The following is a 27,793-nucleotide window of genomic DNA, read 5'->3' as shown; positions in this document are numbered from 1 at the left end:
TATCAAGGGCTGCCCAAGTCACACAGGAATTTTACACCCTCATTTTCTGAGCAAGAAGAAATAAACATTTAACACCTAAGCCTTTTTTCTAGATTCTTTTCTATATAATATTGTTCAGATTCACCTTATCAGATTCTTTATTGTTAAGACTTTTTTCTAAGTTATTTTTAAAGTTAAAATATATTTTATGTTCCTTTGCCTATTTTTGCAGTCTGCATTTTAGAGATACTACATCAAATGCCATTTGACTTGTTTCTATTGCAGTCCATTATAAACTGTATATGTGTATATTTAGAAAAGTGTATTCCTATTTGGCTTTGTTTTATCTTTTCTTCATCTATTAAACTTTCCACAGTAACCAACAATGGATTGTAAAGTATAAAGGCACGCACAGGTTACTCATAATGTAGAGGCTATGGGCTGTACCACATAAAATGTATTTTGGAAAAAAGTATTTTAGCATTGTACATATTTGTATTACATACAACATAATAAAGAGTAAATGTAAAAATTAAAAAAGATTATGTCACGATGTCTTTATCTTAGGATATATAGGATAAGATAGGTAGATGAGCACAGCATGATCTCTTCCTTTGATCTGTACTATCTCATGGACATATTTCATAGTCATTTTATTAACAAGAAAATGAATTCTAAGAATATGAATGACTTCTTACAAAGCTAATAAGTGATAAACTCCTGGACGTAAACCTACAGCTATATTATAAAAAGTTGATACTTGTTCTGTTTATTTTTGCTCTCTTACTTGAAGTTCTAACTGTCTGTGGCTTTTAATTGTTGTCTTCAGTGTCTCAGCTCACATGGGCAAAAAAAACACACAACTCATTCCTATCTATTTGTTATGTTAGAACTATTTTAGGTAGGTGTATGGCATAGTTTTCACATAGTTTTTACTTTGTTCAGTTTTCCTCCTTATTAGAAGATAGTTATGGGTAACTACATTACCTGTTAGTTCAAAGAAGGATATCAACAATAAGGCCAGAGGAGTGAGATACCCTGTGGTAACAGAATATACACTTTATCAAACTAGAGGCCTGGTGCATGGATTTGTGCATTGGTGGGACTCCTTTGCCTGGTCTGTGCCCTCTCACAATCTGGGACCTCTTGGGGGATGTTGGATAGCCAGTTTTGGCCCGATCCCCATAGGCCTGATGCAGATAGGAGGGAGCCTGACCCTTTGTGTGGAGTGTCTGTCTCTTGGTGGTCAGTGCACGTCATAGTGACCGGTCGACTGGTTGTTCGGTCAACTGGTTGCTTAGGCTTTTGTATATATAGATGGGCTTTTGTTTATGGGTGTTAGAGTTTGGAGGGTACTTTAAAGTTCCAAATACTAATAATGATACCATTGAAAATATAATTTTTTTCAACTTGTTAAACCTCACATGATTGACCTTAAAACAAGAACTTTGAAAATATTTTCACCAATTTATTTATTAGAAAGAAAAAGGGAACCAGTACATTTGTTAGATTTTTAAAATCCCATATTGCTTCAACTAATGAGTATTCTATAAATTAAAATCTTGAGAGCATTAATGCTTACTTCCTTGACTTAATGTTTTACAGCCTATGCTTAACTTAAGGGACCTTGGATTATCTGAATTAAAAATTGGACAGATTGATCAATTGGTAGACAGTCTTCTTCCTGGAATTTGTAAAGGCAAAAACATTTCTTCCCATTGGCATACATCTCATGTCTCTGCACAGTCCTTCTTTGAAAATAAATATGGTAAGTTAATATATTTTTTGTTTTAACTAATTTTAGTACTATTAATAATGATAGTAATGATTATAACAATCATTGTGTACCAGCTTCTTTGCTACTTGTTTTATTCTTTTCTTCCTTCCTCCCTTCTTTTTCCTTTCCTTCCCAACTTTTAATATTGGAATTATTTTACTTTGTTATTATTTTTTAATATATAATTATTTTTTAATATATTTTCATTGATTTTTGAGAGGAAAGGAGAGGTAGAGAGAGATAGAAACATCAGTGATGAGAGAGAATCATTGATCGATTGCCTCCTGCATGCTTCCCACTGGAGATCAAACCCTAAACCTGGGCATGTGCCCTGACCTGAACGGGAATCAAAACTCGATGCTTGATCCAGCTGGACTATTTTATATTATTTAAGAAAATATATTTTTATTGATTTGAGAGAGAAAGAGAGAGAGAGAAACATTGATGTGAGAGCGAAACATTGATTGGCTATCTCCTGCATGACCCCATCAGGGATCAATTCCCACAACCTGGGCATGTGCCCTGACCAGGAATCAAATCAGTGACTTTTTGGTACACAGGATGATGTGCAAGCAACTGAGCCACACTGGCCAGGGCTATATTGGAATAATTTTAGATTTACAGTAAAGTTGTAAAGGTAGTAGAGAGTTCTTTTATACTACAGTCTTCTATTATTTAGATTGTTACCAAATAAGTTTAATTTTGCAAATCACTAGTTTTTCCACTAGGATTCATTTTCTGTTCCAGGATCTAATACAATATATTGTATTACATATATTGCTTTCCATGTAACATACTACTAATCTCATGATATATTGAAGAAATTGTCATGGTCCCTTTTTTTAATAAAATGTCCACATATTTTCTTGAGTCTTGTAACAATCTGAACTTATAATAAGTGGATATTTTGTTGGAAGAGATGTCAGCTTTATGATTTTTTTTGGATGATACTTAAACAAGGAATGTTAGAAGCTTGTCAAAATACTTGTTCTATATTGATAGAAGAACAGATGTTTAAACACACACACACACACACACACACACACACACACATACACGTATATGTTTATTGATTCCAGAGAGAAGAAGGGAGAGGGAGAGATAGAAACCAATCAATGATTGCCTTCTGCATGCCCCCTTATGGGGATCGAGCCTGGACATATGCCCCGACTTGGAATCGAACCGTGACCTCCTGGTTTATAGGTCCATACTCAACCAATGAGCTATACTGGCTGGGCAAGAACAGATTTTTTAAATCGGTACAAGCACCCTGACTGGAGATCAAAACCTCACCCTAGGTATGTGCCATGACTTGAAATTGAATCTGCAATTCCTATGTTTATGACAGTGTTATTTATAATAACTAAGATCTAGAAACAGCCCAAATGCCCATCAGTAGATGAGTAGATAAAAGTGCTGGGGTGCATTTACACCATGAAATACATCTTGGCTATAAAAAAAGAAAGAATTATCCTTCACAGCAGCATGGATGGACCTGGAGATTTATTTTTTATTTTTATTGATTTAGAATCACAGACTATTATTTTGCTCTTAAAAATTTTCTTTTTCCTGCCAAAACCGGTTTGGTTTGGTGGATAGAGCGATGGCCTGCGGACTGAAAGGTGCCAGGTTTGATTCTGGTCAAGAGCATGTACCTTGGTTGCAGGCACATCCCCATTAGGGAGTGTGCAAGAGGCAGCTGATTGATGATTCTCTCTCATCGATGTTTCTAACTCTCTATCCCTCTCTCTTCCTCTCTGTAAAAAATCAATAAAATATTAACAAACAAACAAACAAAAACACCTTAAATATTTTTCCCCCTATTGATTAATGTATTGCATATGTGTCCTATCCCTCCATTGCCCCCCACCACCCTACTCATGTCCTCACCCCCTGATGTCTGTGTCCATTGGTTATGCTTACTATATGGATACATATAAGTCCTTTGGTTGATCTCTCCCTCTTACTCCCACTACCTTCCTCTGAGGTTTGACGGTTTGATCGATGCTTCTCTGTCTCTGGATCTGTTTTTATTCATCAGTTTATGTTGTTCATTATATTCCACAAACGAATGAGATCATGTGATATTTATTTTTCTCTGACTGACTTATTTCGCTTAGCATCATGCTCTGACGTGGAGATTTTTATGCCAAGTGAAATAAGCCAGTCAGAGGAAGACAAATAGCACATGATCCAATAAGCAGAATAAACTGACAAACAAAATAGGACCAGAGGCATGGATACATGGAGCAGATTGGCAGGTCTTAGAGGGGGAGGGTTGGGGAGACTGGAAGAGATTAACTAAAGAACTTACATGCGTACTAGAGATCCAGTGCATGAAATTTGTGCACAGGGTGTATATGTGTGTGTGTGTCCCTCAGCCCAGCCTGCACCCTCTCCAACCTGGGATCCCTCAAGGGATTTCTGACTGCTCGGAAACAGGCAGTCGGATATCCTTCTCCCAGTCTAGGACTGCTGGCTCCTAACTGCTTGCCTGCCTGCCTTCCTGATTGCCCCTAACTGCTTCTGCCTGCCAGCCTCATCACTCCCTAACCACTCCCCTGCCAGTCTGATTGGTGCCTAACTGCTCCCCTGCCAGCCTGTTTGCCCCTACCTGCCCTCCCCTGCAGGCCTGGTCCCCCCCATCTGCTCTCCCCTGCAGGCCTGCGTGTCCCCCCCAACTGTCCTTCCCTTCAGGCCCGGTCATCCCCAACTTCCCTCCTCTGCTGGCTTGGTCACCCCTAATTTCCCTCCCCTGCAGGCTTGATTGCCCCCAACTGCCCTCCCCTGCTGGCCTGATCACCCACAACTGCCCTCCCTTGCAGGCCTGATCCCTCTCAACTGTCCTCCTGTGCTGGCCATCTTGTGTCAGCCATCTTGTGTGTTGGAGTGATGGTCATTTTGCATATTAGGCTTTTATTAGATAGGATGTGCATTGCCCATGGACATAAATACAATACTAATGTGGTGAAGGCCTAGGGTGGGGCAGAGGTTGGGTGGAGGAGGCAAAATTGGGAGAAATTAGGGACATCTGAAAAAATGTCAATGATAAAAAAATGAGTCCTACCTTGTGTTTCTCAGTGGTTAGAGGGTCTTGGATTTGATTCCTATCAAGAGTGTGTACGTGGTTGCAGGTTTGATCTGCATCCCTGGTTGGGGTGTGTGTGAGTGGCAACCAATTGATGTGTCTCTCTCACATCAGTGTTTCTCTGTGTGTCTCCTTCCAGCTCCTTCCCTCTCTTCCACTCTGTAAAAATCAATGGAAAAAATATCCTTAGGTGAGGATTAACAACAGCAACAGAAAAAGAGTGAGGAGAGGATTAGGATAAAATTCAATCCTGCCTCTGATTGATTAGTATTTATTTAATTTCTTTAAATTGTTAATTTTTTCATATGAATGTGAGGAATAACTATTTCACTTTATATATTTTTGGGGGATTTTTCATTTGTTTGTTTGTTTGTTTGTTTGTTTAAAGCAGTGGTCGACAACCTTTCAGATCTCATGGATCACTAGTGGTTCACGTACCACAGGTTGGTGACCGCTGCTCCAAAGGTTTCCTTCAACCAGCAGTCGACAACCTTTTGGATCTCATAGACCACCTGTTGGTGACTGCTGGTTTAAAGTATTAAATATGTCTCCTTTTCCTCTGATTGACTACCCCCTCTACCACTCCTTGCCTCCAGGACAAGCCCCCACCACCATACCATCCGTGCCTAATGATTATGCTAATATGCATGCATACAAGTCCTTTGGTTGACTCTTATCCATCCCTGTCTTCTCACTGAGGTTTGACTGTCTGTTCAGTGTTACTTATTCTGGATCTATTTTTGTTCATCAGTTTATGTTGTTTATTATATCCTACAATGAGTGATATCATGTGATATTTATCTTTCTGGCTTATTTCACTTAGCATAATGCTCTCCAGTTCCATCCATGCTGTTGCAAATGGTAAGAATTCCTTTTTTATAGGAGCGCAGTATTCCATTGTGTAGATGTACCACAGGTTTTTTAATCCACTCATCTGCATGTAGGCTTTTTCAAAATCTTAACTATGGTGAATTGTGCTGCTATGAACATAGCGGTGAATATATCCTTTCTGATCAGTGTTTCTGGCTTCTTGAGATAAATTCCCAGAAGTGGGATTACTGGGTGGAATGGGAGTTCCATTTTTAAATTTTTGAGGAAAAGCCATACTGTTCTTCACAGTGGCTGCACCAGTCTGCTTCCCACCAGCAGTGCACGAGGGTTCCTTTTTCTCCACATCCTTTTCCAGCACTTGTTGTTTGTTGATTTGTTGATGATAGCCATTCTGACAGGTGTGAGATGGTACCTCATTGTCATTTTGATTTGCATCTCTCTGATGATTAGTGACTTTGAGTATGTTTTCCTATGTCTCTTGGCCTTCTGTATGTTTCTTTTGAAAAGTATCTATTTAGGTCCTTTGCCCATTTTTTGATTGGATTGTTTATCTTTTGTTAAATTGTATGAGTTTCCTGTAAATTTTGAAGATTTAACCCTTATTTGAGATATCATTGGCAAGCATGTTCTCCCATGCAGTGGGCTTTCTTGTTGTTTTGTTTTTGGTTTCTATTTCACTTTAGAGGACCAGTTGAAATAATTTAAAGTCCTTGGGGCCCATATTAAGTATTCATTAGAGTAAAATTATTATTATTAATATTATTATTATTGTCATATTTTTACTGTTTATTATGCTTTTCTAGTTTTTTTACTTATGTACCCTTACTGGCAGCCGTTTTCTAGGCTTAGGCAGGCAGAGGTATTATGGTTTTCCAACTTTACTCTAAGGGTTCTTAGAAGAATTCTTAAATTCTAACTGGAATACAAGGACAGATGAGAACCACTGTTTTTATTGTTTCTTCATAACTTTTTCATAGGCTCATGGAAATAAAGTAGGATGGGGCCCATTAGTCAAGAATAGGAGTTACGAAGGAACCCCAAAGTGTTCATAACTTATAGCTATAGAAGAAACATTCTTGGTTCCAAATGATTATGGAAGCCTTAAGAGAGAAAGATAGCAGTATAACTGATTTTATCACATTATTCATTCGAGGATTTTAAATTGTTTCTAGGAAATAATGATTCTTTATCTTTTTATGCTCTAAAGTAAAAGTAACTTTAGCTAGCCCTAGCCGGTTTGGCTTAGTGGATAGTGTTTGGCTGCAGACTGAAAGGTTCCTGGTTCGATTCTTGTCAAGGGCACATGCACATGCACATGTGGGCTCGATCCCCAGTGGGGGGCATATAGGAGGCAGCTGATCAATGATTCTCATTATTGATGTTTCTACTTCTCCCTCTTCCTTCCTCTCTGAAATCAATAAAAAGATATTTTTAAAAAGTTACTTTAGCTAAACATATATGTCTTTTACCACTTAATTTGAATTTAATTTCATTGGCTGTTATATTTGCATATCAGATAACATGATTGACAATGATGGAAGGTAAAGTGGTGAAGAACTATATTTGAATTAGATATATATAAAAGTATGTACAAATGAAAGGCAAAACTCATATTTTGATTTTTCTAATACTTGGTAAAACTGTTTTATATGCATTTTTTATGGTTTTGTAATTAAAACATTTACTTTTTCATTTCCCCTCTAGGTTACATAGATGTATTTAGTACTTTACGTTCCTCTTGCCTGAACAGACAACATTCAAGAACTCTGAAGAACATTTGTTCAGATCTTCAGTACTGGCCAGGTATGAAGCAATGACTATTTATATTGGAAAAAATAGATGTATTTAATAAATTTTGATTTGCTTTTCTTAATGATGCTAACTATTATAGCACACAGTAAAACTTATAGAGTATTTGTTATTTTTAGATTGGGTATATCTATGGAAAATATAAAATAGGAGCTAAATTTTGAATTTGATAACTGCCATAGGAAATTATAGTCTAGGGTACTTATGTACACCTGCTTCAAAATGTCTGACTAAGCACATTTGCTTGCTTCCCCTCATTTTCAAAATACCATTGCAAGACAGAAAAAAAATAGAAAAATGAGAAAGAAGTCAGGGCAAGAAAGAGGAATTTCATCAATGTGTTAGAAATTTGAGGACTTTACCTACATCCTATCTAATAAAGAGGGAACATGCAAATTGATCATCACACAGTCACAAGATGGCAGCCCCCACAGTGGGGGAAGTTTTGTTGGCTCGATGGGCTGCCTTCACTCAGAACTGCTGATCCCCCTGCCTGCCGCTCGCCATCTCCCCACTTCTCCCGGCCTCCCTGCCGCTTGCCTTGCCCGGTAGTCTGTCCGTAGACTGCGGGCCCCTAGGAAGGCTGTGAATGGCAGAGTCCACACTGAGGTGGGTGAGGCAGGTGCATGGGCTGCGGTGATCCCTGCAGTGTGGGGACGGACTGAGACTTCAGGTGACTCACTGGTGGCTTCTAGGTGTCGCTGGGCTGGGCTTGGGGTGGGGAGGGTTTGGGTAGGGTGAGGTATGGTGGGTGGGGGCAAAGCCTCACAATAGGCAGTGGGCAGAGATGGGAGCCAAGTTTTAGTGCAGGAGACGAGGAAGGGTAGGGCGCCCCCGGGGTGTGTGGTGAGGCGCTCTGGGCAGGTGGAGATAGTGTCCGGGAGCCTAGCACGGGACCACTTGGACCTGCCAGTGACAGATTCATTTTTGTGGAATTTCATAGTCAACCAGTTCTTCTCTTAATATTTTCAAAAGTGGCTTGATGCACTCGAGCGGGAGTTCTGTACAGTAGGGAGTGGATGTTAGGAGTGGTGGTGAGAGGAAACCTAGGGCAGGAGGTCAGGGAAGTGAGTCCTCAAAGACTGATTGCACGCCTAGGTGCGAGGATGGGCTGAGGAGAAGGTCCGTGGACAGGAAGGAGTAGGGAGCAGGCAGCAAGCAAGTCTCACACAAATTCCAGTCACTTTGTGGTAATTGCCATGCCTGGAGTATTGTGTAAACCCTGGAAGAAATGTATAGGCCATTTCGGCTTTTATTTCTTAAAAATGGGATTTTTAAATGGCAGCTCTGTTTAATATACTGAATGTAAAGGCCCTGTATTTCTTATGAAGGGATCTGACCTAACATGGCAGAATTAATGATATAACACTTAAATTGATACCATATAGTTAAAAAGCAGGACTTTGTCTAAGTCGACAGGTAAATTCCTATTTAAAATTCACTATGTGAAAATAAAAACAGAGGAACTGTTGTCTTTCTGGAAAGATGTAGATATCCTTTTGGGAAATGAATTAAGATATAGCTTTGATTTAATTGTCATGATTCTCATGATAATTTTCTGACTTTTCTGGGAGGTGTTTAGAGTTACAACTTTGGTCACATTTTTAGATCGATGTTATTCTTGTTTTTTTCTTTTTTTTTTCACCAACCATATATTTTTGTTGTAACTACCGCGTTTCCCTGAAAATAAGACATCCTCCGAAAATAAGACCTACTTACAGGTTTCCTTCTGAGTGAAATATAAGGCATCCCCCCAAAATAAGGCCCCCCCCTAGGCTCTGTCTCAGAATGCTATTGCTAAACATGAGAGATTTGGTCCACTGATTCTGAAAGAAATGGAGTCACAAGAAATTCACCAGGAAATTCAGGAATTGGATTGTTATGATGATGTTCCAGAAGATGATGACATGATTGTCATTGAATAAATGAGTAAATTCTTGATACTGTAGTATTCACATTTTGTCTGGTTTGTGTTGACAACTACCGTATTACCGTACCGTATACAGGTAATAAATTTCCTTTGTTTTCATTTAACAATAAATGTGTACCATATTCTTCTTCATGGAAAAATAAGACATCCCCTGAAAATAAGACCTAGCGCATCTTTGGGAGCAAAAATTAATATAAGACACTGTCTTATTTTCAGGGAAACAGGGTATAAGGTTGATCTAATTTTGCATTTTTATTTATGCTAATATTCCTTTACAGGTGATTTTTGGGGAGGGCACAAAAGTCTTCTTAAATAGCTTTACACAGTTACTGAAGGATGTCAGAAGCAGTGTTGATTGATCTATTTGGTTTGACTTTGAACTCAGAAAAACTACCAGACATTACTGAAGACATTGAATGCTGTTAGGTACCGCCATGCTGCCAAGGCCAAGTTCCTTTGCATAATGTGTTGAACCAGCAGTCAGACATCCCCTGAAGGGTCCCAGTTTGGAGAGAGTACAGGCCGGGCTGAGGGAGTCTCCCACCGTGCACAGATTTCGTGCATGTGGCCTCTAGTCTATAATAATAAAAGCATAATATGCTAATTAGACCAGGTGCCCAACGACCTTCCAGACAAAACTGGGGCTACAAGGGCTGAGTCCCTTGCATGAATTTTGTGCTTTGGGCCTCTAGTAGTTTATAAAGTAGATGGCATCAAATTGCTAGCAAAATCAAATATGCATTTATTCATTATCATATGATAACATTATATCAGGCACTAGTGATGGGTTTTAGGTCACAGTGATAAATTAAAATGATAGATGCTATCTACCGTTATGGAACTTAGATTGATATAAGAGGTCTGTACTATTTCCAGTGGAATTTAGTAAAACCCCTAAAGTTCAAATAAATTATACTGGGCTATGGGATGATTGATATAGTAAACAGTTGAAAGATATCGAGAAATGGGCCAATCACAGAGCAGATATAGCTTTTAAATTGTAGGCTACAATTAGCAAGAAACACCTTTGCAATACGGGCCTGTGGGGCTTGTGTGTGTGTGTGTGTGTGTGTGTGTGTGTGTGTGTGTGTATTTGTATGTTGAGAAGAGTTTGTCTCTGAAGAATTCTGGTTTCAACTCTGATTCAAAGGGAGAAACAAAATAGTAGAACTCCAGATTACTTTTGGACTTGAATCATACACTAAACGCATCCTGCTATTCACCATAAGTCTATGTTTTATAGTCTAAATACAGTTACCTACCAACTTGTTAGGTTTGAAAAAACCTGTCAGTGAATTAGTAAGACTCTAAGACATATTTGAGGAAAGCTTGCAGCATGAAAGAGAGGCATGAAGTTGAGTAGTAATCCTTTGAAGACCAATAATCTTCTGAAGAAATTGTTAATGCAGAAGACAGAAATATACTAAAGAATGATATATTTTGAAATATTCATGGAGACCAAAGCTGACCATGTATTAGGGTATGAAGTATATCTTAATTTTCAAAACATTTATAACACAGAGGTCAGAGTCTCTGATCGTACAACAAAACTGAAATCATAGTTAAAAAATAACCTAAATATGTGGAAATTTAAAGATACTTTTCTGAGTGTCTTGTTACTGAAGAAATATATCAAAATCAAAACTGAAACGACAATTAGTAATGAACCATAATGAAAATCTGCATATCAAAATGTTTGGGATGGTGACATACTGATATAGAGAGCATTGTATAATTTATTAGGAAATGAGGATGGGAAATGAATTAACAGTCATTTTGAGAATTTTTTAAATGTGAGAAATTAATATGGATTAAATTTAGTGAATATAACAGCAAAAACATTTTACTTAATTATATAAAGAACAGCCCTAGCTAATTTTGCTCAGTGGTTAGAGTGTTGGCCTACCCATAGACTGAAGGGTCCTGGGTTTGATTCTTGACCCTGGTCGGCAACCAATCGATGTGTCTCTTTCACATCAATGTTTCTCTCTCTCTCTCTCTCTCTCTCTCTCTCTCTCTCTCTCTCTCTCTCCTCCTCCTCCTCCTCCTCCTCCTCCTCCCTTCCATTCTCTCTAAAAATCAATGGAAAATACCTTTCCTTGAATAAAATTTAACAATCAATGAATGAATGACCGACCAACCGAATGAAGGAACCAAGAACAAATTTACTTTGAAAGAAATTAAGAAAATAGAACAGACAATCTGATTCAGAGACAGCAAGGAAATACAAACAGTATTAGAACTGAAAAGTGGGACCTGCCACAGATAATCCTATATAATAAATTCTATATAATAGAAGGCTAATATGCAAATCAACCCGATAGCAAAACAACTAGTTGCAGTACATGCACTGACCACCAGGGGTCAGATGCTCAACACAGGAGCTGCCCCTTGGTGGTCAGTATGCTCCCACAGGGGCAGCGCTGCTCATCCTGAAGCCTGCCTCTGTGTTAATTGGACACCTCTTGAGGGCTCCCGGACTGTGAGATGGCACAGGCTGGGCTGAGAAGACCCCCCCCCCTCCTGTGCATGAATTTCATGCACCGGCATCTAGTGAAGATTATATTACTAGAAGCCCGATGCACTAAGATTCGTGCTAGAATGGATTTTCCTTTCCCTGGCTACTTTCCACTCTGCCCAGCCCTTTTCCGCTCAGGCCCCGGAGCAGCCTCTTTTCGCTCCAGCCCTGCCTTCCCATGCTGCCCAGTGGCCCTCAGAGACCAGGGGTGGGGCAGAACGCCTAGGTATGGTGAGGACAATGCAAGCATCCACCCCACTTCCCCATCACTCTGTGTATGCAAATTAACCGCCACATTTGTTGGGTTAATTTGCATTCGTCTCCTGATTATCTGGTGGCATAGTGGAGGTACGGTCAGGTCAGGTTACGTGTTTTTCTTTTTCTTTTTCTTTTCTTTCTTTTCTTTCTTTCTTTCTTTCTTTCTTTCTTTCTTTCTTTTTTTTTTGTGTATTTTTAAAAAATATATATTTTATTGATTTTTTTACGGAGAGGAAGGGAGAGGGATAGAGAGTTAGAAACTTAGATGAGAGAGAAACATCGATCATCTGCCTCCTGCTCACCTCCTACTGGGGATGTGCCGCAACCAAGATAAATGCCCTTGACTAGAATCAAACCTGGGACCTTTCAGTCCGCAGGTTGACGCTCTATCCACCAAGCCAAACTGGTTTCGGCAGTTTACATTCTTTTCTATTATTAGGTAAGATAAGAATGTTCAGAAAGAGAAACACAAATACCTTATGATTTCACTCCTGTGGAATCTTAAAAAACAAACAGTGCAAAAACTCATAGCTACAGAGAGATCAGTGGTTACCATATAGGAAGGAAGTTGGGAGTAGGCAAAAAATGGTGAAGGAGTTCAATTGTATGGTGATGGATAATAACTAGGTTTTTGGGGCTGATAATTTTATAGCATGTACAGAAGTCAAATTATAATGTGCACCTGAAATTTATATAATAAAAAATTTAAAAATTACAAGATACTGTGTATAATTTTATATTTTATTTTATTTATTTATTTATTTATTTTTAAAAAGATATATTTTATTGATTTTGTACAGAGAGGAAAGGAGAGAGATAGAGAGTTATCGATCAGCTGCCTCTTGCACACCCCCTACTGGGGATATGCCCTCAACCAAGGTACATGCCCTTGACCGGAATCGAACCCGGGACCCTTCAGTCCCCAAGCTGACGCTCTATCCATTGAGCCAAACCGGTTTCAGCTATAATTTTATATTTTAAATAAAAATGTGTTTGAACATAATTATTCAAGCTATAAATTAGCAAAATTGACACAATAAGAGATAAGACAATACCATAAAAATGGAAAGGTATAGTTTTTAAATATAATTCCTTTGCCCCAAAGCACTAGGCTCGGATGGCTTTATGGTTACATTCTGTTTCCCAGGATTAGCAGTCTCTTGGTATTTAAAACTGCTTTATTAATAAGGGAAAGATAAAATAGGTTTCCCTGTTTAATTTATGAGATGAATGACACCAAAATATTAGCAACAAAAAATACAAAGGATCGATTTAGCTTAATAATATATATATACAGAAACCCTAAATTCTGAAGAAGCAAGTTTACAGTGTGCTAAAAATTATGCTTAAGGAGTAAAAGAGAGAAAAGCAATGTTATTTCAGTGTATGAAAAAAAAGAAAAAAGCTGTGTGATATATTTTAATTGTGCTTCCTAAAGATTCTTAGAAAGTTAGAATAAAATTTTTATTTTCTTAAGGATAGGTATTGGATCTCATTAATATTAGGAACAAGGTGTGTATCTTCCTGTGTTTGTGCAGTGTTAATTTGGAGGTTCTGATAAAAAGAAAAAGAAGGGAATTATATATAAGCTAAAAGAAGAGGGTACTAGCTGCTTTGGCTCAGTGGATAAAACATCTGCCTGCAGAGCACAGGGTCCCAGGTTTGATTCTGATCAAGGGCATGTACCTCGGTTACAGGCTTCTCCGTGGCCCAGGTCCTGGTCATGGTGCATGCAGGAGGCAACCAATTGATGCATTTCTCTCACATTAATATTTCTCTCTGTCTTTCCCTCTCTCTGAAAAAATGGAAAAATATCCTCGGGTGAGGATTAAAAATAGGGGGTGGGGGGGCAGAATTATAATTCTAGGTGAGATGCTTGTTTATCAGGATATTCAAGAAAATCAACTGAGGCGAAACCGGTTTGGCTCAGTGGATAGAGCATCGGTCTGCGGACTGAAAGGTCCCAGGTTCGATTCTGGTCAAGGACATGTACATTGGTTGCGGGTGCATCCCCGGTGGGGGGTGTGCAGGAGGCAGTTGGTCAGTGTTTCTTTCTCATCGATGTTTCTAGCTTTCTCTCTCTCCAGCTCTCCCTCCTCTCTGTAAAAAATCAATAAAATATATTTAAAGAAAAAAAAAAATCAACCGAAAGACTGCTCAAGTAGTAAGAGTTCATTACATAAGTACCAGGTAAGATAAATGCATAAAAAATCAATAGTTTTTTTTTTGTTAGCAATAGGGTTTATTTACAGTTGTTTTTTTTTTTTCCCAAAACCCATGAGTATTTTATCCTGACAAGAAACATGCAACATAATGTATACACACGCACGCGTGCGTGCGTGTGTGTGTGTGTGTGTGTGTGTGTGTGTCTGCATAGAAAACTTCACTGAAAGAAGTAAAGGAAGAGCTGAGTAAAATACAAAGAAAAATACCATAATCCTTTATAGAAGGACTTCGTATTATAACAATATCAATTCACACCTAAATTTATCAATTCAGTACAATTCTATTAAAGACTTGTTATGAAAATTAAGAAGTTGATTTTAAACTTGGATGTAAAGAAACAGAACAGAATCTGATTCTTTTCTTATATTAAAACAAAAGTTCCAGGTAGGTAAAGGTCTGACAAAAAAAAAAGCATTAGATGAAGTCAGTAGACTAACTTTAAAATCATAGTTTGGGTGTTTGAAAGAGCAGTAATATTCAAGATATTAAAGTGAGACTCTTCATTATCTGATTTCTTTTGTGGGCTTATTAATTTTCTCCATTTTCCTACTTATGATAAAGCACAATACAGAAGCTCTGCTGGCATGGCTCAGTGACTTAAGCATTGACCTGTGACCAGGAGGTCATGGTTCAATTCTCAGACAGGGCACATGTCCAGGTTTTGGGCTTGATCCTCTGTGGGGGGTGTGCAGGAGGCAGCCAACCAATGATTCTATCTCATTATTCATGTTTCTATGTGTCTCTCCTTTTACCTTCCTCTTTGAAATCAATAAAAATATATTTTCAAAAAGGTACAATGCACAAAACTATAGATTAAAAGATAGGGCTACCTTAATTTTATGTTACTGTATCAATTAAGAGACAAAGATTTTAAAATAAATGTTTGAAATAAATATAACTGAAGGTTAGTATACATGACTTCCATATTCTACAAATGAAAATATGTGCACAGGTCATGCATGAGTAATTAATTTACTAAAGAAATAACAATAATAAAGAAATTGTTTTCAAGATTTACTCTCACTTCTATTCCAAGATGCAAATTAAAACAAAATACTACCTTATGCCCATCAGATTTATATAAATTAACACGATTTTTATTACAAAGGCTGTGGAGAAAAGGATAAATCGTATTTATTGGTGGGTGTATAAATTGATAATAACTTTCTAGGGGCCAATTAAGTGTTAAGCCATGTAAATCTTATAGTTTTACTTTTAGGAATTTACACGTACTGAAATAGAATAGGCACAAGAATTTTAATGCAGCATTATTTTTAGCAATAAAAAATAGGAAGCGCCCTAACTGGTTTGCTCAGTAGATAGAGAGCATCACCCTTCAGACAGAAGGGTTTGATTCCAGTCTAGGAATTGTGGGCTTAATCCCCAGTACGGCGTGTGCGGGAGGCAGCCCATCAGTGATTCTCTCTTATCATTGATGTTTCTATTCTCTCTCCCTCTCCCTTCCTCTCTGAAATCAATAAAGATATATTTTTAAAAAATAGGAAGCAGCTAATGTCTGAAGTAGAGAAATGGTTCAATAAATTGCTTTACCCAGATAAAAAATCGGAAAACTATAAACAGCCATTAAACTGAATGTACTGTCTGACTTATTTTGAAAATGTCCATGATATATTAAGTGAAAGAAAACAGTGGCAGAAAGTTATGTACTATTTTTATAGAAAGAAAATGTTTAAACACATAGAAGTGTAGTCATCGAATTGTTAAGCAACACTGGTTACTTATAGGAAGTAGGAGTGGGATTTGAGGAATTAGGAGACACTGATTTTTATTTGATATGCATCTATGTTTTGTTTTTTACATTTTTAAATTACCAAAATAAAAGTGAAGTCTATTACATAGATCAGTCCATTTTAATGACAAGTGTGTTGAAGTGTCAGGGAAAGAACTGGTAAAAAATAAGATGAAGATCTAGGATATACAGGTATGGTGTCAGCATTTTGAATCTTAGGCATAATTTTCTTCTTATCCAAAATGTACGATGAAAAGTAAATGTGATATGTCTCATTCAGTTTTCATACAGTCTCGGAGTTTTAAAACGTTAAAATCAAGAACACGACGTCTACAGTCCACCTCTGAAAGATTAGCAGAAACACAGTATATAGCACCATCATTTGTGAAGGTAATTAGACCATTTTTGTTTGTTTGTTTGAAATAGTAATAATTTTTAAGTTATTAAAATGAGAACCTTCATTTGTGGGCTTATTTCTTTTGTGGGCTTATTAATTTTCTAAGTTTTTCTACTTATGATAAAGGATGGATGACTATCCTGTGTAATCCTAACTACAACTCTTCTGGGTGTCAAACTTATCTCTCTACTGGCCTATTAGACATCTCACTCTGTTTTTTTCTCCCACCCAACCTATACCTGCTTATGAGTAGCATCCACTCAAGCTACCCTATTTCCCCGAAAATAAGACAGTGTCTTATATTAATTTTTTCTCCCAAAGTCGCGCTAGGTCTTATTTTCAGGGGATGTCTTATCTTTCCATGCGCTAGGTCTTATTTTCGGAGGATGTCTTATTTTCGGGGAAACACGATAGTAGCCTGCTGATAAACTTTGATGTGTCCATCTTTTATCTCCCACATCCATTAATCACTAAATCCTGTTGATCACTAAAATCATGTTGATCCAACCCAGCCTCTTAAGTCTCTTTTTTATCCCTTCCCAGTTCTGTTGCATATAGACTATTACAGTAATCTAGGCAAGAAATGGTTACAGGCAATCAGGTAGTCTACATGCCTTTAGTTTTCCTACTTTCAGTTTAGCCTCTAGGCTGCCACCCACCAGTGCATCAAAAATGTAATAAATGTCATAATTGTATTTTTCTGCTTTACTGTCACTTCCCATGATACACAAGGCATGTTATTGTTTTTTTCTTCTGCTTACATTTTTTTGTTCTCATCTCTCAATGTGTAATCCCCTTTGTACCCCTACCTTCCTCCTCTTTTGGCTTTTTAAAGTCCTGTCACATAATTTTGTAGTTCTTCAGCTCTAAAGACTGTTGTTTCATGCTTTTTTAGATTGTGCTGTTTGTTCTCTGTGGTTAAGGTATTCCATTCTCTGAAAGGCCTTTCTTGACTTCCTTAGGTAGCATTTAGTTTACCATTATACATAGTACTTCTAATATAATGTCAAAACTTTATATATCTCTCCCCAATAGATGGAAAGTATTCAGATAATTGTTTATTCATCAAAGGTGTTTGAACATCAAGCTATTGGAACCCTAAGTCAACCTTTTTTAAGTATACTGTTCTTACAGAGAGTTTCTTGATTGACATAGGTATAGGACCCACTGTTAGTTTCCTAGCTATTGAATAAGTATTTTATTATTGTGTTTTTATAAAATTTGTCACACTAACAATAAAATTAAAAAATTCTAAAATTTCAATAAATTTTTGAGTGTGTGAGTGGTCAGAGTATTTCTGATGAGTGTTACTACCTTTTACAGTTAATACTATTGAATTGCTTGTGTATTTAGGGATTTCTTTTGCGGGACAGGGGATCAGATGTTGAGACTTTGGACAAACTCATGAAAACAAAAAACATACCTGAAGCTCACCAAGATGCATTTAAAACTGGTTTTGCAGAGGGTTTTCTGAAAGCTCAAGCACTAACACAAAAAACCAATGGTAAGAAATTTGACATTCATGTTTGAAGAGAGTGTATGAAAGGAAGTCAAAGTTCTATCTTCAAGTGATTATGAATAACTTTTATACTAATCAAATTTTTAATTGGTTATATTGTATTATGTTTATAACTGAAGTTGTGCAGAAATGGAAATATCTGCTGATAATTTCCCTTTCTCAACTGGGAAACCAAAGTCAAGGCTTTATTAAGTTTTTGATAGCAGGGTGTTAAAAGGGAATTATGGCAATTATGCAAAAGAACACCTGGTCCCAAAATTGTTTGTGATGAAATATGATTACCATCATTAACTTAATGTTTGCATCTTATCGAGCTGTCATTTCTCATTGATATAGTTGGATTTACGGGTTTTTCTTTCTTCTCCAGATTCTCTAAGACGAACTCGTCTGATTCTATTTGTTCTGCTGCTATTTGGCATTTATGGACTTTTAAAAAACCCATTTTTATCTGGTAAAGTTTCTTTTTATTTATCTGACTAATTAATCTTAAAAATATTTCACATACTCATTTTTTTCATAGTCTATTCAATATTGAAGACTTAAAGAAAACTTTACATTGATTTGTGGATTACAAGAAAAGTTTCTTTAGGCACTGTACATGTTCAAGTTTTGAGCATTTTGAGAAAATAATGTTTTGTGAAAGTTCCAAGGATTGTGTTACAGTGAAAATGTTATTTCAACTTCTAGTAGTGATAGTGGTTGGTTTCCTAGATTTGAATCCTCACAGAGGTTCACTATTGATTTTTTTTTAAGAGAAGAAGAAGCCGGGAGGTGGGGGGGAGAGAACGGACATTGATTAGTTGCCTCCTACACACCTCTACCAGGGATTGAACCTGTAACCTAGATATGTACACTTACTGGGAATCAAACCCTAAACTTTTTGGTGTATGGGATGACACTCCAACCAACTTGAGCCACCTGGCCAGGGCTATACCTGTCTAATTATTAAGTTAAGAAACTATTTAGGAGAATTTTATAATAGCAGTACAAAATGATACCGTTTTTTAAAAAATAAATTAATAAATTGAATGAATTAAAAATTACTTTATATAAAATTAAATGTGTCCTATAATTTCTGTTTCCCAATCTAAAATGAAGTAATAATATGAGGTTTAAGTGGTTTTAATTGCTTTTTCAACTACTATTTTTACTTTCTTCCTGATTACCTTGAGAGAAAAAAACTGATATATTATTAAGAACATCAGTTGATTTGGATCAGGACTTCATCCTAGAACTTGCATGTAGCCTGAGATATTTTTATTTTTAAAATTTTTGCGTGACATGAAACCTGAGACAAAGTTTTTAACAACCAGAAATCACTTTTACATCTAGATTCACCGTCTCATGCTTCCTTCTGTTTTAAAAAAAGAAGCAGTGTCCGGCTGGTGTGGCTCAGTGATTGAATGTTAACCTATGAACCAGGAGGTCACGGTTCGATTCCCGGTCAGGTCACAAGCCTGGGTTGCGGGCTCGCGCGCGCGCGCGCTCTCTCTCTCTCTCTCTCTCTCTCTCTCTCTCTCTCTCTCTCTCTTCCTCTTCCTCTCCCCCTCTCCCTCTCCCTCTCCCTTCCTCTCTGAAATTAATAAAAAAAACATATACATGAATAGTTTTTGAAAAACCCACTATAGCAGGGGTCTTCAAACTACGGCCCGCGGGCCACATGCGGCCCGCAGAGGAGTCTGATCCTGCACGCCAGGTTTTTTGGGCAGTGAGCGCAGCGAGGTGTTACAGTAGGAATTAGTAGTTCATATAGTCCGGCCCTCCAGCTCTCTGAGGGACCGTGATCTGGCCCCCACTTTAAAAAGTTTGAGGACCCCTGCACTATAGAATGATAAGGTGATATTAGTGGGTTGTTAGAGGGAGGGATGGCATTACCACTGATTCTTCTTCTTTTTTCTTTTTTTTAAGAGTCTCATGCTCTACTGACTGAGCTATCCGGGCACTCGCTTTTTTTTTTTTTTTTTTTTAAATTAATGACTTACATTAAGCAAAACATATTATAGTATGAAATGCACTGCCTTTGGATAATTACTCTAATTTTTTATTAGGTCCAACTGTTTCTGCTGCAAATTTATTAAATCCATCTATAGAAGTCTTTAAAAAATAGTTTAGTGGGCTAAACTAATTATGTGTATTCTAGAGTTACTATTTTAAACCTGCTCTCCTGACTTGTATGTTCTTGATTTGCTAAGTATTTCTTGTTAATCCTATGTTTTTGCCTGCTCAGTTTTGGCTTTTATATTCAGTATCCTAAAGACAGTATTTGTGACTTATTCTGAGGAAATTAGAAATTGCTTAGTTTACTCATTCATATCTGTATAGTTTTGAAGTTTACCCAAGGGGGAGAGGTTTAAGAAAGCTTTTTGTTAACTAGTTGATTTGTTTGTTCTCCATAGTTGATCCCAGATATTTTACTATTCTACCAAACTTTTACTATCCTTTTAAAAAATATATTTTTACTGATTTCAGAGAGGGAGGGAGAGATAGAAACATCAGTGATGAGAGAAAATCATTGATTGGCTGCCTCCTGCATGCCTCCTACTGGTGATTGAGCCTGCAACCCTGGGCATGTGCCCTTGATTAGAATCGAACTCAGGACCCTTTAGTCTGCAGGCTGATGCTCTATCTACTGAGCCAAACTATAATAGCTAGGGATTTTACTACCTTTCTTATTCTTAGTGATATCATTATTGATGAATCATCTAACAGCATATAATAACAGTTGTCAGAGGAAGAAGGCTGTTTAAAACGTGCAAGTGTTAAGCTTCACTTCTTTTTAAAAATGCCTAGATTTGCATGCTAGGTTAAGGCAAAATATTTCAAAGTGTAGATCTTTGACTGGTTGTGTCATGATAACTGGTTGTATCATGATAAGATGATTGTTAAAAATGCAAATTCTATGGTGCCCTTTTCCTAAATCTACAAACCAGAAGTTCTGTGCCATGGCCTGAGAACCTGCATTAACACATACTCCGAGTGATGTTTATGCAGACTGGAGTGGAGAGCCATTGGTTTAAGATTTCTGTCATTGGCTATTACAAGGAGAAGAGGAATATAATCCTTAGTTTTAATTGGAAAGTACAATGATGTAATATTTTTAAAAAAATATATTGATTTTTTACAGAGAGGAAGGGAGAGAGATAGTTAGAAACATTGATGAGAAAGTAACATCGAACAGCTGCCTTCTGCACACCCCCTACTGGGGATGTGCTAACAACCAAAGTACATGTCCTTGACTGGAATCGAATCCGGGACCTTTCAGTCCACAGGCTGACACTCTATCCACTGAGCCAAACTGGTTTCGGCTAAAATGATGTAATTTTAATGTGAGTCATTTATTCCTTGAATATGGTCCAGAAATCCCGAAAACCTAGTGTTTACTCCTCATTCTAATTTAATGTATGTTAAGTTAGATATATAATTTGTCTGGGCTTTGCTTTCTTGCTTCTGAAAAAATAAGGCGGTTGGAATTATATGAATCTGTCAAATATATAAACATTTTGTTTCCTTTAGTCCGCTTCCGGACGACAACAGGTCTTGATTCTGCAGTAGATCCTGTCCAGATGAAAAATGTCACCTTTGAGCATGTTAAAGGAGTAAGTTAAAAAGTTTACTTTCACCTCTTTAAACATTAACTGTATAAGGTCAATATTTAATTCTAAAGGTGTGAATAATAGAAAATACAATTATTGGTCTCTGTCCCCAGTACCTGGAGCAGAGCTCCTAAAACATTCATAATTTCCTATGTGATGAGAGAACTGGAAGCATCTTTTGTTCAACCATTTGGCCTTTGAGCACTATTCCTGACACAGAGCTTCTAAATCCCTTGCAATTTCTTGGATGATTAGGACCCTCGTCTGTTTTAATGAGGTGTCTGTTGGTGAGCTACTGGATAGCTTTAGGATGAGGGCTGGTTACCAGAAAGACCAAGCCATCATTAGAAGCTTGGAGTGCATAGATCTAATCCTTGAATGAATAGAAGGGTTCACTGCTAGTTCATAGGCAATTAATTAAACTATTGGTTTGACAAATAATTAACAGTGTCTTTTAAGTGCCAGTCCCTGTTTTATGTACTGGGATAGAAGATCTGAAAAAAATATCTGCTCTCTTGGAGTTTTAATTCCAACAGGAATTGGACAAGAATATATAACATATAAGGAACTAATAGATGTTAAGTGATAAAGGATTATGGTGGGAAATAGAGGAAGGTGTAAAGAGGATAGGGAGTTCTGGGATAAAGGTCACAATTTTATTATTTTATTTTTCAAATGACAGCTTATATTCAGTATTATTTTGTACTAGTTTCAGGTACAGTATAGTGGTTAGGCCATCCTGTTGCAAATGGTAAAAGTTTCTTCTTTTTTACAGCAGCATAGTATTCCACTGCATAGATGTACCACAGTTTTCTAATCCACTCATCTGCTGCTGGGCACTTAGGCTGTTTCCAAATCTTAGCTATGGTGAATTGTGCTGCTATGAACATAGGGATGCATATATTTTTCCTTCCTTTCTTCCTTCCTTCCTTCTTTTCTTTCTTTTTTCTTAATATACTTTATTGATTTTTTTACAGAGAGGAAGAGAGAGGGATAGAAAGTTAGGAACATCGATTAGAGAGAAACATCGATCAGCTGCCTCTTGCAACCAAGGTACATGCCCTTGACTAGAATCAAATCTGGGACCTTTCAGTCTGCAGGCTCTATCCACTGAGCCAAACCAGTCTTGGCTGCATATATCCTTTCTGATCGGTGTTTCTGATTTCTTGGGATATATTCCTAGAAGTAGGATTACTGGGCCAAATGGGAATTCCATTTTTAATTTTTGAGGGGACTCTGTACTATTTTCCACAGTGGCTGCACCAGTCTGCATTCCCACCAGCAGTGCACTAGGATTCCTTTTTTTCGGCATCCTTGCCAGTACTTGTTTGTTCATTTGATGATGATAGTCATTTCTGACAGGTGTGAGATGGTACTTCATTGTCATTTTGATTTGCATTTTGATTAGTGACTTTGAGCATGTTTTCATATGTCTCTTGGCCTTCTGTATGTCCTCTTTTGAAAAGTGTCTATTAGTATTTAGGTCCTTTGCCCATTTTTTAAATTGGATTGGTTATCTTTTGCTAAGTTGTATGAGTTCCCTGAAAATGTTGAAGATTAAACCCTTATGGGATATAACATTAGCAAATATGTTCTCCCATTCAGTGGGCTTTCTTGTCATTTTGTCGATGGTTTCTTTTGCTTTGCAGAAGTTTTTTATGTTGATGTAGTTCCATTTGTTTATTTTTCTCCTTAGTTTCCACTGCCCTAGGAGCTCTATCAGTAAAGATATTGCTACAACATCTATCTGATATTTTGCTGCCTATGGATTCTTCTAAGATTTTTTATGGTTTTCCATCTTATATTCTTAGCCTCTTAATGGGCTTCCAAAACTGCACACCGTGGGGCAAGGTGTTTCCCAATAGGGTGAGTCAACTGTTTTCCCCTCAAGGGCAAGACTGACTCTCGCAGTTGTCTGTGTGAGAAAGATGACCTATGCAATATGAGGAAATGATTTATCACAGGAAACCGTGGTGTTTGCCTTCTGAGCTCTAACCCCAGATCCCCCAACCCTGGCTTCTGCTCACAGAGCTCCAGTCCACTCTGCCCTCCCTCTGCTGGAGCACAGGGTGAGTGACTAAACGTGAAAATTTGTATGTTGGCCCTTAAGAGGGTGCCTGCTTTTCCAGTTGTCTCTTGCAGGCAACAACCCTGCTGCTTTTTGCATATAGGCACCCTTCTCAGTTCTGGTGCTCTCTACTTAGGAGTCCATCTTGGGGATTAGACCCCAGAGTTCTCCGTGTCTAACTCCCACAGCTGAGATATCTCTCCGGAACTTCAGTTGTTGACTGTGGGAGCCCCACCAGCCCTTTTGCATCTCTACTCATTCTACTAGTCTCTATGCAGTCTCCACTTTCCATTCTCAGTTATCAGGGTTCTCTCCAGCGAGTCTTTACTTGATTATTCAGGAAGTTTTTCTGTATTTCAGTTGTAATTCCATGTAGCATACACTTACTCCACCCCCATTTTAATCAACTTAAACCTCTCACTGCTTGGCTTCCTCTGTAAAAGATTTATATGTATACTAGAGGTACAGTGCACAAAAATCATGCACGGGTATGGTCCCTAGGCCTGGCCACCGATTGAAGTGTGAATATCTGGCATTGAAAGGCAGGTCTCAGCTGACCTCTGGGCTTTGGGCAGCACCTGGGATCCCAGACCCCCATGTGCTCCCTTGCACCTGACTCACGGTACCCGAGTTACCACACAGAGATGCAGTGAGCATGGCTGGGCACAGCGTGGGCCTCTGGGCTGCCCAGTGGTGCTGCACAGAAGCCAGGCAGGCAGCGCGCTCTCTCCTGGCCAGCCTCGCAGACCAGCTCCTGCATGAACACACAGGGAGCCCAACCGGCCCCTTAGATTCCGGCTGCTGCAGCCCAGTCACCCAGAAGATGCCATGGCGAGTGCGGGCTAGGCTCCTCGCGGACACCCAGCACCTGACCACAGGGGCTTCCCCAGAACACAAGCCCTGGCATCCTGGGGGAGGTAGCAGGGGGTAAGAGTGAGCTCGGCAGACACCCTGCATTCTCACTGCACCTCTATCCTCATCACCCCAGCACCCAGGTAGCCAGTGAGAGGTCACAATGTGTTGCTGATACCCGCCATGTTCATGCCACTCCCTGGTGGTCAGCGCATGTCATAGCCAGCAGTTGTATTCCGGTCGAACTCCTAGTCAAACAACTGCCCCAGGGGACAATTCTCATGTTAGACTTTTATTATATAAACTTGAAATGATTTCCAGTGTCCAAGATATACTGTTAAAAAAAAAAAAGGCAAAATCTCTAGCCTTCTCAGCCAGGGAGGAGGGGCAGTTCCATTTTTAATTTTTAGTTTTTCCAAAAGCATGAATTCTACCCAAGTTGCCTTTATATATATATTTAAATTTTATTGGTTTTAGAGAGAGGAAGGGAGTAGGATAGAGAGATAGAAACATCAATGAAAAACATCTATCTGGAAATTGACCAATGACTTCCTAATTCATGGGCCAATGCTCAATCACTGGCCAGGCCTATTTTTACTTTTTGAGAAAAATCCATACTGTTTTCTATAGTGGCTGCATCAATCAGAATTCCCACCAACAGTACCAGAGGTTCACTTTTTTCCCCTCACATTCTCACTGTCACTTGTTTGTTGTTTTATTATTGGCAGCCATTCTGATAGGTGTGAAGTGAAACCTCAATATGGGTTAATTTGTATATGAATAATTAGTGACATTGAGCATATTTTTATATATCTATTAGAGTTCTGATGCATGAAGATTCATGCAAGAATGGGCCTTTCTTCCCCTGGCTGCTGGCACCACCTTTGCCCCTGCCAGAGCCGCCTTTCTGCCTTCCAACTAAAGACTCGCTGGAGAGAACTCTGATAATGAGAATGGAAAGTGGAGACTGCATAGAGACTAGTAGGATGAGTAGAGATGCAAAAGGGCTGGCAGGGCTCCCTCAGTGGCTGGGACGGTGTTCGTGTGTGCAAATTAACCTGCCATCCTTTTTTTTTATTGTTAATTTGTATACTCACTCCTGATTGGCTGATGGGCATCGTGAAGGTATGATCAATTTGCATCTTACTATTTTATTAGTGTAGATTGGCCATCTGTATATCCTCTCTGGAGAAGCATCTATTTAGGTCCTCTGCCCATTTTAAAATTTGATTGTTTTTCTGGTGTTGAGTTGTATGAGTTTTTAGTAAATTTTTCATATAAACCATTTACCATAAGATTAATAGGGTTAACCAAATGTTCTTCTATTCAGTAGATTGTCTTTTCATTCTGTTGATGGTTTCCTTTGCTGCCCCCAAAACTTTATAGTTTGATGTAATCCCATTTGTTTACTTTTTCTTTTGTTTCCCTTTTCAGAGGCAATATAGTAGAAAAAATTTTGCTGTGAGAAATGTCAGAGAGATTAGTTTTGTATTTTCTGGTCTCCTTTGTCAAATATTACTTGCCCATGGAGGATGGGATTTATTTCTGGGCTCTCCATTCTGTTCTATTATCTTTAGTTGTTTCTTTAAGTCTTTATCATGCTGTTTTGAGTAATGTAGCCTTGTAGTATAATTTGATATCAGGTAGCATGATACCTCCAAGTTTGTTCTTCTTAAGATTGCTGTAGCTGTTCAGGGTCTTTTGTGGGTCTATATAAATTTTGAAGTATTCTAGTTCTATGAAATATGCCATTGATAGGAATTATGTTCAATCTATAGATTACTTTGGGTAGTTGGACATTTTATTTATGTTAATTCTTCCTATCCATGAGCCTAGTATATGCTTGCATTTAATTTTCTCTTCTTCTATTTCTTTTTTTTTTCCCCTTCAATTTCTTTTTTATTTTTTTAAGACAGGGAAAGGGAGAGAGAGAAACATTATTGTGAGATTGATTGCCTCCCATACATACTCCAAATGGGGATTGAAACTGCACCCTGGGTATGTATCCTGACTGGGAATCAAATCCACGACTGTTTGGTCCAGGGCAGGATGCTCCAACTACCTCAGTGACACATGCCAGGGTAGATTCTTTCTTTAGTATCTTATAATTTTCCAAATATAGGTCTTTTATGTCCTTGGTTAAATTTATTTGTAGGTATTTTTTTTAAAAATAAGTTTTTATTGTTCATATTATTATAAATGTTCCTCCCCCCCCCCCCCCACCATTGCTCTCCTCCACCAGGTTCTCACCGCACCCTCTGCCCTTTCCCCACCCCCCATTGTCCTCATCCATAGGTGCACAGTTTATGTTCAGTCTCTTCCCACATCCCCCTCTCCCCTTTTTCCCAAGAATCATCAGTTCACTCCCCTTCCATACCTCTGATTCTATTATATTCAACAGTTAATATTGTTCATCAGATTTTTTTTTTTAATTTCCTTGGTTTTTAGATTCACTTGTTGATAGTTACGTATTTGTTGTTCATAATTTTTATCTTTATTTACTTTCTCTTCTGAAAGAACCCCCTTCAGCAATTCATATAATTCTGGTTTGGTGTTGATGAATTCCTTTAGCTTTTTTTTTATTAGTGAAGCTCTTTATCTGACCTTCGATTCTGAGTGATAGCTTTGCTGGACAGATTATCTTTGGCTATAGGTTCTTACTATTCATCACCTTGAATATTTCTTGCCATTCCTGTCTGGCCTGCATGGTTTCTGTTGAGAAGTCAGCTGACAATCGTATAGGTGCTCCTTTATAGGTAACTACCTTCTTTGCTCTTGCTGCTTTTAATATTTTCTTTTTGTCTTTTGCTCTTGGAATTTTGATTATGATTTGTCTTGGTGTGGTCCTCCTTGGATTCCTTTTGTTTGGAGTTTTGTGCGCTTCCTGGACTTGTAAGTCTAATTCTTTCACCAGGTGGGGGAAGTTTTCTGTCACTATTTCTTTCAGTACGTTTTCGATATATTGCTCTCTCTCATCTTCTGGGACCCCCATAATTCTGATGTTGGTTCGCTTGAAGTTGTCCCAGAGGTTTCTTACATTATCTTCAATTTTCTGGATTCTCTTGCCTTCTAGCTTCTGTGGAGGAGTGTCTCTGGCTCTTTATGTTCCAAATCTTTGACTTGATTCTTGCGATCTTCCAATCTGTTTTTAGGACTCTGTATAATATTTTTTATTTCAGAGAATGTATTCTTTATTTC

At 38.1% G+C, this 27,793-nt stretch overlaps 1 protein-coding gene across 1 annotated transcript in view; it reads left to right on the top strand.

Annotated features, from left to right (window-relative positions):
- YME1L1 (YME1 like 1 ATPase) overlaps nt 1-27,793 on the top strand; it is a 73,520-nt gene that overhangs the window by 26,020 nt on the left and 19,707 nt on the right. Inside the window, exons 3-8 of the mRNA XM_084868638.1 lie at nt 1,585-1,747; nt 7,380-7,478; nt 16,447-16,556; nt 17,917-18,067; nt 18,450-18,533; nt 21,596-21,678. Coding sequence (XP_084724764.1) covers nt 1,585-1,747; nt 7,380-7,478; nt 16,447-16,556; nt 17,917-18,067; nt 18,450-18,533; nt 21,596-21,678 — 690 coding nt within the window. The remainder of the gene's footprint in view (nt 1-1,584; nt 1,748-7,379; nt 7,479-16,446; nt 16,557-17,916; nt 18,068-18,449; nt 18,534-21,595; nt 21,679-27,793) is intronic.

This window comes from Pipistrellus hanaki (genome assembly GCF_964339955.1).
Source record: "Pipistrellus hanaki genome assembly, chromosome: 1".
In the NCBI taxonomy this organism is placed as follows: Eukaryota; Metazoa; Chordata; class Mammalia; order Chiroptera; family Vespertilionidae; genus Pipistrellus; species Pipistrellus hanaki.
This window is presented reverse-complemented; position numbering and strand designations above follow the sequence as displayed.